We start from the raw sequence: 10,000 nt of genomic DNA, 5'->3' as shown, positions 1-10,000 counted from the left end.
GATACAGAGTGTGACAAGGCTGGCCTTTTGAATTACTGGTACAACTCATTTTTGCCAGCTGAGTGAACAGGAAGAATGTGAAATAAAGTGTCTTGCTCGAGGACACAATGCGTCACTGAGAATTGAACTCACAACCTTACAATTGTGAGCCACACACCTGATAAACAGTGGTGATATTGGTGGGGAGAGAGAGAGAGATGGATGGATAAGAGACAGACAGATAGGTGATGGAAGATGAGACAGAAGTGGTGTTGGTGGGAGAGAGAGGGTGAGAGAGAGAGAAGAAGGTAAACAAAGGTGATAGATGAGAAAGAGAGAGAGGGAGGGAGAGAGAGGGAGGGAGAGAGAGAGAGAGACAGCGAAATATTGTAAAGAGGAGAAACTACAAAAGTGTTAGATCTATCAGTTTTACATATTTAAACCAATCAGTAAAGTCTGTTAGTTTAACTTCATTGGTATTGATGACATCTCATAAATCATATCTCCCCCCCCCCTCTCTCGCACACATACACACACTCTTATCTTGCCTCTTTTTCTTGTTCACCCACTGCATATCCATCAATCTCTCTCTCATTCACTCACTCTTTCTTTCTCTCTCTCTATCTTCAGACTCATTCTCTCTCTCACTCACTTTCTCACTCTGTCTTTAGACTCATTCTGTCTCTGTCTTTCTTTCTCTTTCTCTCTTCAGACTCGTTCTCTCACTCCCTTTCTCTCTCTCTCTATCTTCGGACTCATTCCCTATCTATCTTATCTATATCTTACAGACTCTCTCTCTCTCTCCCTATCTGTCTTTCTGTCTATTGATCAATTTTCTATCTATCTATCTATCTATCTATCAATCCACCTATCTATCTGTCCGTCTGTCTGTCAATATCTTACAGACTTTCTCTCTCTCTCTCTCCCTACCTGTCTGTCTGTCTATTAATCAATTTTCTATCTATCTATCAATCCACCTTTCTATCTATCTATCTATCTATCCACCTATCTATCTATCTATCTATCTATCCACCTATCTATCTATCTGTCTGTCTGTCTGTCTATCTATCTATCTATCCACCTATCTATCTATCTGTCTGTCTGTCTGTCAATATCTTAGAGGCTTTCTCTCTGTCTCTGTCTGTCTCTCTCTATCTATCAATCTATATATTACAGACTCACTCTTTCTCCCCCTCTCTCTTCCTGCTACTCCCACTCCAGCCACCACCTTCTTAGTTCATTATCATTAAACAACTCTATTAAAAATACATTAAATCTCTCACCCCCCCCTACACCCCCCCCCATATCTACCATGTTTTCTCTGTTATCAACACACAAATTACCTTTCTTCTTTCCTCTCCTGCTGCTTATATTTCTTATTTCTTTTCTTGCTGTCTCGTCCACTACCTCCTCCCTCCCTCCACCACCTCCCCCCTCCTTCCTCCCTCCCTCCTCCTCCTTATATATTCTACTTTTTGTTCAATCTTCTTTTCTTTCTTCTTCAGTCACCACTTTTCTTCAAACACAGGCATTTGACTGCTATTTTATTTAATCAAATCCTCAAAAGGACAAAAAAGAAACAAACTTCATCCAGGTGCAGGATTTGAACACAAAACGTCAAGGAACATAACTTAAGCTGTTACGACTTCAAGCGTTACACAGTAAACAACCTCAGCTACTGAACGAACTCAAAGATAAAAATCAAAATATCTCAAGTAAAGAAACAAGTAGTACTGAGTGTTATGCTTTAAACAACCTCCATTACCGGGAAAAAAATCTTAAGATATAAGCAAACGCTTTAAATATAATGAATCGATGTTATGGAGATTAACAAATATATGCAACGAAATAGAAAAAATTAAAAAATTCATAACAAAGAATTTCCTAGGATTCTGCTTCTTAATAAACCTGTCATTTCCAGAATTTTATCTTTAAAATCTCTTCTTACCATCCGCTTTTTCTCCAATACAAAACACCATTTTTAAACAGTTTTAAACTGTTCATCTTTAAGCAGTTCGTTTATATCTGAATTAAATTCTTATTTCATTATTTAGATATAAAAGCATCATTATGTTCAAGATGCCAGTGTCATAATGACAAAATTACTTTACTAAAGATCTCCAAATTCCCAATAATTTTCAAAATTAATTGAAAGAGATAGTGTATCTAATTAGAAATATGGGCATAAAAGGGTTAATTATGACTAAGGTAATCATTTTACATAATCTAGCCAAATTTTGAGGATCATTATCAAGATTCTTTTCAAAACTACTTCTGAGAAATGGGATGAAATGGTTGAGTCATGTGCAAAGGATGGACGAAAGTGAGCAGGTGAGGGGAGTAATGGAAATGAATGTGGAAGGAAATAGAAAAAGTGGAAAAAAGACATGGCTAAGGACAAAAGAGGAGGAAATAAAGGCAATGGGGATTAGTGATGGGGTGGGGTGGGGGTGGGGCAATGTAGAGGATAGGGTAGAATAGAAAAGACTATCACAGAGCCCACAAGCGTAATCCTTGCTTCAGAAGGGAAAACGACCTTAAAACACCTCTGGTTGTTGTTGTTGTTGTGGCTCTACATCTTATGATAAAAATCCTTTCATTTTAAAATGTTTTCTTGAAATTTTAAGAACTTTTAAACTCAAATGTGCTTTCAGAGTTTCAATAACATATGAAGGTACAACACAAACACACATGATAAAAAAAGTGGCTCGACCTGCTGGAAATGGCAGGTTAATCTCCCTCAACCCACACTATATGAACTTAACAAAAGAACAGACACATTGAAAGTTCTAGATACACTCTGAAAGAAAAACAGCCAGGTTGGTCATGCTTGGAATGTCTTTCATTACAGGTCTTCACAATCAGGGCTGACCTGGGTTAAACAACAAACAATAATATTTGCACAGTTTTTATCTTGTTAATTGATCTGCTAGAAATAGCAGCTTAATCTCACTGAAATCATATCTAATCATTAAAAAAAACTGGAAAAACAGATTAAATAATGTAGTTATTACTATTTCTAAAAGGTTGTGATGGTCATGGCTGGAATGCCTTTGATTGTAAATTTGCTTGATCAAAGCTGACCTGTCACTATACAACATCAACAATAAATACATTCAAGTATTTAGGGTCCCCAGAGGACTTAGGTGTCCATGGTTTCCCCGTATGTGAGGAAGGTCATTTCCCAACCACACATGTGGCACCTTCAACAAATGATAGCATCAGGTTGACCTCAGTCTTCTGAGCAGATTTGGTAGATGGAAACTGAAAGCTTGTCACATAAGGCAATGAAGGAATAAATGGATGGATGAATCTGTGTGTGTGTGTGTATGTATGTATGTATGTGTGTTTCTTTTTATAAGTATGTATATATGTTTGTGTGTGTAAGTGTATGTATGTGTGTTTCTTTTTATAAGTATGTATGTATGTTTGTGTGTGTGTGTGTATGTGTATGTATGCGTATGTGCATGTCTATGTATGTATTTATGTATGTATGTGTGTGTATGTATATATGTATGTATGCATGTGTGTATGTATGCATGCATGTGTGTGTATGTATGTGTGTATGTATGTATGCATGTATATATTCTCTATGCATCTATATATGTGTGTGTGTGTGTATGTACATATGTATGTATGTATAGATTGTTTGAAGTGGTGTACAGATATTTCATATTAAGAAAAACGAAGTAGTTAAGATTTAGGATGAAAATTATTTCTTTAGTGCTTTCATCTCTTTTGAGAGATTCATCATGATGGATTTCTCGAGAGATGAAAGTGCCAATAAATAGGTTTTATTCAAAATCCTGACTACCTTCATCTTTGTAATGTGTATGTGTGTGTGTATGTTATATATATGTACGTATATGTATGTGTGTATGTATGTATGTATGTATGTATGTATGTATGTATGTGTGTATGTATGCGTGTGTGTGTGTGTGTGTGTGTCTCCTTGTCTTGACATTGAGCAACAGTTGTAAACGGTTGTCATTCTCATACAAGAAGTGTTGGTCAGTGCCAGTCTGGTCAAGGAGAAATATTACCTTGCTTGGAAACAGGTAAAGATTGGTGTCAGGAAGGACGTCCAGCTTTAGAAAATTTGCCTCAACAAATTTAAGCCTCAAGGACATTCATCGTGACATGGTTGCTACATCAGGTGATGATGCTCCAGCTTTATCAGTGTGGCAAGTAGTGATTATTTTCAAAATTCCACTCAGTTGGAGGTTTCAATACCCCCCACCCCACCTCCTAATTCAAAATGTCTCCAAACCATCCTGTCCAACACTCAAGCAGTTCCACCAGATTGGTAGAACAGTTGTTTTATTGACTCCAAAAGGATGAAAAGCCAAGTTGATGTCCCAAGAGTTTGAACTCGCAGTGTAGAGAATTGGAACAAATACCACAAGGTATTGTGCAAGGTTTTGTGTCTGTTCTAATGACTCTACTAATTAAGCAACAATACGTAAGTCAATGAGAGATCCTCTACATGGTAATTGCTCTTAGTAGAAATAGCAGTCAAATATCCCTGAGATCATGGCTGACCATCTTGGAAAATTTGAAATTTGAACAGAATACATTAAAATAATCCGGTTTTGTCTCCTTCACATAGGAAGAAGACAGGATAGTCACATCTGGAATGCATTTGATAATAGGCTTGTTTGATCAGTTCTGGCTGGCCTGTGGCTCACCAATAACAAAAACAGAAACACGTAGAAAACAATAGAAAAAAATAAACAGTAAATAAAAGTTTGGCCCAAAACGATTACAAATTTTTTAATTAATATTTTCCCTATCCATTCAGACTTTGATAAATATGATTTTTCTCTGTTTGACAAGATATGTCTGTGGGGAATTCCACTATTTCATTTCAAACATTAATAAAAAGTTGCATGAAAAAATATTCCATTTTATTATCCTGGTAGTTCCATTGTGTAGCTGCAATTGTGTTACTGCAACAACACATTGCACTGACGCATGCTTATACAAACAACCAATGTCCTCAATAATATAATAATTCTTTCAGTTTTAGCACCACAGTCAGTGCGTTTAACCCTTTTGATACCAATCCGCCTGAGATCACAAGTGATTCTGGATTCAATACTTTACCGTTTTAAAATATTTATATTTGAACTAAATCTTCCATTGTAATTATAAGCATACTTTTCATAAAATTATGTTCCAGTCGTTTGGTTAACATCGATCAAATTAGTTCATTTAAAAGTGGAAAATGAAGAGTTTTTACATAGAGTTATCTTTTATCTTTTGCTTGTTCCAGCCTTTGGTCTGTGACCAAACTGGAGCACCTTCTTAAAGGGGTTAATTGAAAATCAACTCCAGCACTTATTCTTAAACCTGGTATTTATTCTATCAGTTTCTTTTTTTTTACAGGGATGTAAACAAACCAATACTGGTAGGATACAAACACAAACAGAAAGACACACACATATGTACACAGCAGGTTTCTTTCAGTTTTCATCTACTAAATCCATTCACAAGGCTTCGATTGGCCCAGTGATATAGTGGAGGGCACTTGCTTAAGGTACCATGCAGCAGTACCAATGGCGGCTCATGTATAGGCACTGCAGAACTGCAGCCCCCCCTATTTCCATTCGATATTATTGATAATATTCAATATAATGAATCCATTTCTCTTTAATTCTTTCTTTACATTATATAACCCTTAAGTTTAATGTCAATAACCATCCCTTAGTTTAGAACTGTGCTTCACAGTTCCAGCGACGTGGTGTTTGGCTGCTGTGTGCATGCTCATATGTCTGAGACAGGAAGTTTCATGCTAGGGAGAGAGAGCACTGCATGAACGACAGTGGCAGGTGAAAGGTAGTGTTTCTTTTTGACTTTGTGTGTGTTGCATTTAAAAACGTGTGATAAAGTGTAGAATTAGATTATTATCCTGCTTCCAGCTCCAGTGCTGTCAGGATTTGAAAAATAGGGCAGATCTTCCCCACTTATTTTGTGATTTAGGGGGGATCTTTGAAAAAGAAAGGGGAACTCGCAGCAGTCTTCAGTGAACAAATTAAACACAATACATGGCAGTGGCTAAAACATGAACCGATCAAGTTTATGTACAAATTTTCTTTTTATATGTTTGTTTCCTTTTACACAGTATTAAAACAATGGCTAAAAATTTTATCTACGAGCCGCCACTGAGTGGTACTGAACCAAAGACTACATGGTTGGGAAGCACTCTCCTTACCACACAGCCATGCTTACGAGGACAGAATTTACTTCAACCCTTTAATCTCTGTATTTCTCTTGAAATACACTGCTTTACAATTCTTGATTATTTTCAAAATTCTGTCTGGTTTGTTGAAAATGTCTGTTTAACCCTTTTGATATCAAATACATCTGAGATGACCCCCTGATTCTGTGAAAGCAATCTAAATTTAAACCTTCCATCAAAATTTCCTGTTCCAAACACACGTTTACCTTTCTTTGCCATTTTTCTGTGAACATACACTGCTTTTGTTGCAATCAAGTTTGAAAATAACGAAGAATTTAATAAAATAATTTTGTCCTTACTAAGCTGGCATTTTGAATATATATCAACATGAAATTTTGATGGAAGCCTTTGATTCAGATCACTTTAAAATTGGAAGTTTCTGTTATTAGAAACAGAGATGGCATCAGGTGGGTGGGATCAAAAGGGTTAATAATGACAAAGTTATCTCAATAAATTCTTTATTATTTTCAAAATTTATTGCCATAAAGACGGTGAATTTCAACACCTAACCCTGCTCTCATGTTTTTTTTTTGTGTGACCACTTCATTATATTGTGAAATGTTGTTGTTGTTCTTATTGCTTAGGTGGTGAGCTGACAGACTCGTTAGCACACTGGGCTATACTGTGATACGCGCAGGAGTGGCTGTGTGGTAAGTAGCTTGCTTACCAACCACATGATTCCGGGTTCAGTCCCACTGCATGGCACCTTGGGCAAGTGTCTTCTACTATAGCTTCAGGCCGACCAAAGCCTTGTGAGTGGATTTGGTAGAAGGAAACTGAAAGAAGCCTGTTGTATATATATATATATATATATATATATATATATATATATAGTGCTCCAGCATGGCCGCAGTCAAATGACTGAAACAAGTAAAAGAACGAAACTAAAAAGCAGTCTCCCTACTCATCATAAAAGGTGGCTAAAAGAACTGGCAACAACTGATGCATCCAATTGTGAAACTTGGAATCAAAATCCTTGTCCAACCTAAACTAACATGGAAAAGTTGAGGTCAAACTCTGAAGATAATGATGATTATAGTGGAAGTGATGGTGTGGGTGGTGGTGTTGATGATGGCAATGCGTAACAGTAAAAATACTTTCGAATTTTGGCACAAGGCCAGCAGTTTCAGGGCTGGGGTAAGACAATTACATCAGCTCGGAAATGTGGGGGGTGGGGGCGAAATAATTCTAAGCATTTTGCCCATTGTGCAAACGATTCTACCAGCTCACTACCTAAACAACAACAACAGCAGTAGCAGCAGCATCAACAGGCTTGGAATTCATGGGCAGGGGGATAGTCAATCACACTGACCCCAGCACTTGACTGGTACTTATGTCATCAACCCCAAAAGGCTGAAAGGCAAAGTCGACCTCAGCAGAATTTGAACTCAGAACATAAAGACAGATGAAACACCGCTAAGCATTTCGCCCAGCATACTAACGATTCTGCCAGCTCACCACCTTAATAATAATAATAATAATAATAATAATAATAATAATAATAATAATAATAACAATGATGATCCTTTCTACCTTTGGCACAAGGCCTGAAACATTGGTGGGTGGCAAGAGGGTAAGTCAATTACATCGACCCCCATCGCATAACGAGCACTTATTTAATTGACCCTTGAAAGACGAAAGACAAAGTCAACCAGGGCAGAATTTGAACTCAGAACATGCAGACGGACAAAATACCACTAAGCATTTTGCCTAGCATGCTAACAATTCTACCAGGTGGCCATGTTGAGCAGACATATAACATATAACAAGACATTCCAACCATGCCCTTCCCAAGTTTTCTCTATACATAGCGGAATGGCGGGGAGCTTCCATGTCCATCACACACATGTCTAAGAGGACGGTGGTGGTGGTGTGGGGGGAAGGTGGGATTTGTTGCTTTTGGTGGTGTTGTTATTTACATGATATTAATTTCTTTATTTATGTTTTGTTGTTTGCTGCGGTTCGAATCGTATGAAATGAGATTCATTATTTCTTAATTCCAATTAAATGCGCGGCAGTAATTAGTTATTGGTTGTGTTGCATGTTGATAAGACAATATAACCGGGGGGGGGGGAAGAGGTGGAAGGAGAAGAGGAAGGATTTCTTGTTGGTTGTAGAACAGGAGCACATGAGGTGGTACTGGAAGTGGTGGTGGTGGTGGTGGTGGTAGTAGTTTGATGTTGGTGATTGTGAAAGTGGCAGTGGGAGTTGTGGTTGTGGTGCTGGTTGTAGTGGTGGTGGTAGTGATAGCTGTCGTGGTGGTGCTGCTGCTGATGATGATAGTGATGGTAGCAGTGGTTGTTGTGGCGAAGTGGTGGTGGCAGTGGTAGTTGCGATGGTGGTGGGGTAGCACCAGTAGTGGTGTTGTGGTGGTGGCAGTAGTAGTAATGGTAGTGGTGGCGGGGCGGGGGTGATTTTAAAGGAGAGATAAAAGAAACACACTGGTATAGTATTACTGCTGGAAGTAGTAGTAGTGGTGGTGGCAGCAGTGACAAGTGATAATGACAATAGTGGTGGTGGTAGTAGTAGTAGTAGTAGTAGTAGTAGTAGTAGTAGTAGTGGTGGTGGTGGTGGCAGCAGTAGTTGTGGTTGTTGATGGTGGTGGTGGTGGTTGGGATGGTAGTGGGGGAAGTGAGGATAAATGAAGAGAGAGGGATGAAAGTTGGCGTTTGGTGTCGGCATTAAAGGAAGGGGTGGGGTGATGATGATGATGATGATAAGGGTATTGTTGTTGTTGGTGGTGATGATAACAGTACCTAGCTTTGATATGGTTCAGATTTGATGTTTGATGTGATTGTAATGAATAGCTTCTTAGACTTCTAAGCCAGGATTCGAAACAGAATCTATATCTTTCTTCCAGGTTCCTTTCAAATTGTTGTAGGGCTTTTGTTCTTAGAAATCTATGAGTGCTAATTGTTAACCTGTAACCTTTTCAAGTCAAACATGGGTCAAGGCTGATTACAGAGGGAAAATTCGTTGTTCAGCCTGACCTAATTTAGTTAGAAAAAAATATAAATACAGAACCCAAAATGGCTTTAACTCTTTGGTCACTTGACATCTAGCCAAAGAGTATCTTTTTCTTTCTTGACCTATGAGTTGCCAAAGAGGGAGCATATAAATTTCATCATCTCTACTTGTCTGAGTTCTTTTACACTTTCTCTCTTCTTTTTCCACCAGTCTTCTAGCAGTCAACAAAAGATGAATTTAACCACCTACAGAATGGATAGCAGAACCAACAAATAAGTTGTGTCTAACAACAACTTGAAGAAGGTGTGTCTTACTTTGTAATTATGAAAATAAAAGGCCAATAATATTTCTTTTCTTCTTCCTCCCATTTAATCTGTCACACATACAATCATTATATGATGCTCGTTAGGGTAGAAATGTTGTTGTTTTAGTCACAAAAATAAAACTTTACCAAGAAAACTGGTGACTGAAGACAATCCATCCACGAACACCTAATTTGATACAAACTGTCTGTATGATAATAACATCCAATGATTCCCCGAGACCAAGAAGTTGTGAGGTGTTCGAAGGTAACCAGACACAGGAGGATTATTGATTTGATTAAAGAGAAAAGGATTAAGGATTATTAACAGAAATATTACAAATGACTAATAATGATGACGTGAATATAATCATGTCTCCAAAATAGCAACTGGAAAGGGAAACTGATCCTGATATACACACACACACACACACACACACACACACACACACACACACACACACATACATATATATGGTAAGGTGGTGCTCCAGCATGGCTGCAGTCAAATA

At 37.9% G+C, this 10,000-nt stretch overlaps 1 protein-coding gene across 2 annotated transcripts in view; it reads left to right on the top strand.

Annotated features, from left to right (window-relative positions):
• LOC106869117 (uncharacterized) overlaps positions 1 to 9,889 on the top strand; it is a 378,018-nt gene extending 368,129 nt beyond the window's left edge. Inside the window, exon 5 of one of the 2 annotated variants that reach the window (XR_008266910.2) lies at positions 9,398 to 9,694. Coding sequence is in view for 1 of the 2 variants with exons in the window: in XM_089343461.1 (XP_089199587.1) it covers positions 9,398 to 9,422 (25 nt within the window). In the remaining variant the exon portion in view is untranslated. Of the gene's footprint in view, positions 1 to 9,397 lie in introns of both variants that reach the window. The other variant, XM_089343461.1, reaches the window with a different exon arrangement.
• The last annotated feature ends 111 nt before the right edge of the window (positions 9,890 to 10,000 follow it).

This window comes from Octopus bimaculoides, chromosome 27, assembly GCF_046866305.1.
Source record: "Octopus bimaculoides isolate indiv1 chromosome 27, ASM4686630v1, whole genome shotgun sequence".
NCBI classification, from domain to species: Eukaryota; Metazoa; Mollusca; class Cephalopoda; order Octopoda; family Octopodidae; genus Octopus; species Octopus bimaculoides.
This window is presented reverse-complemented; position numbering and strand designations above follow the sequence as displayed.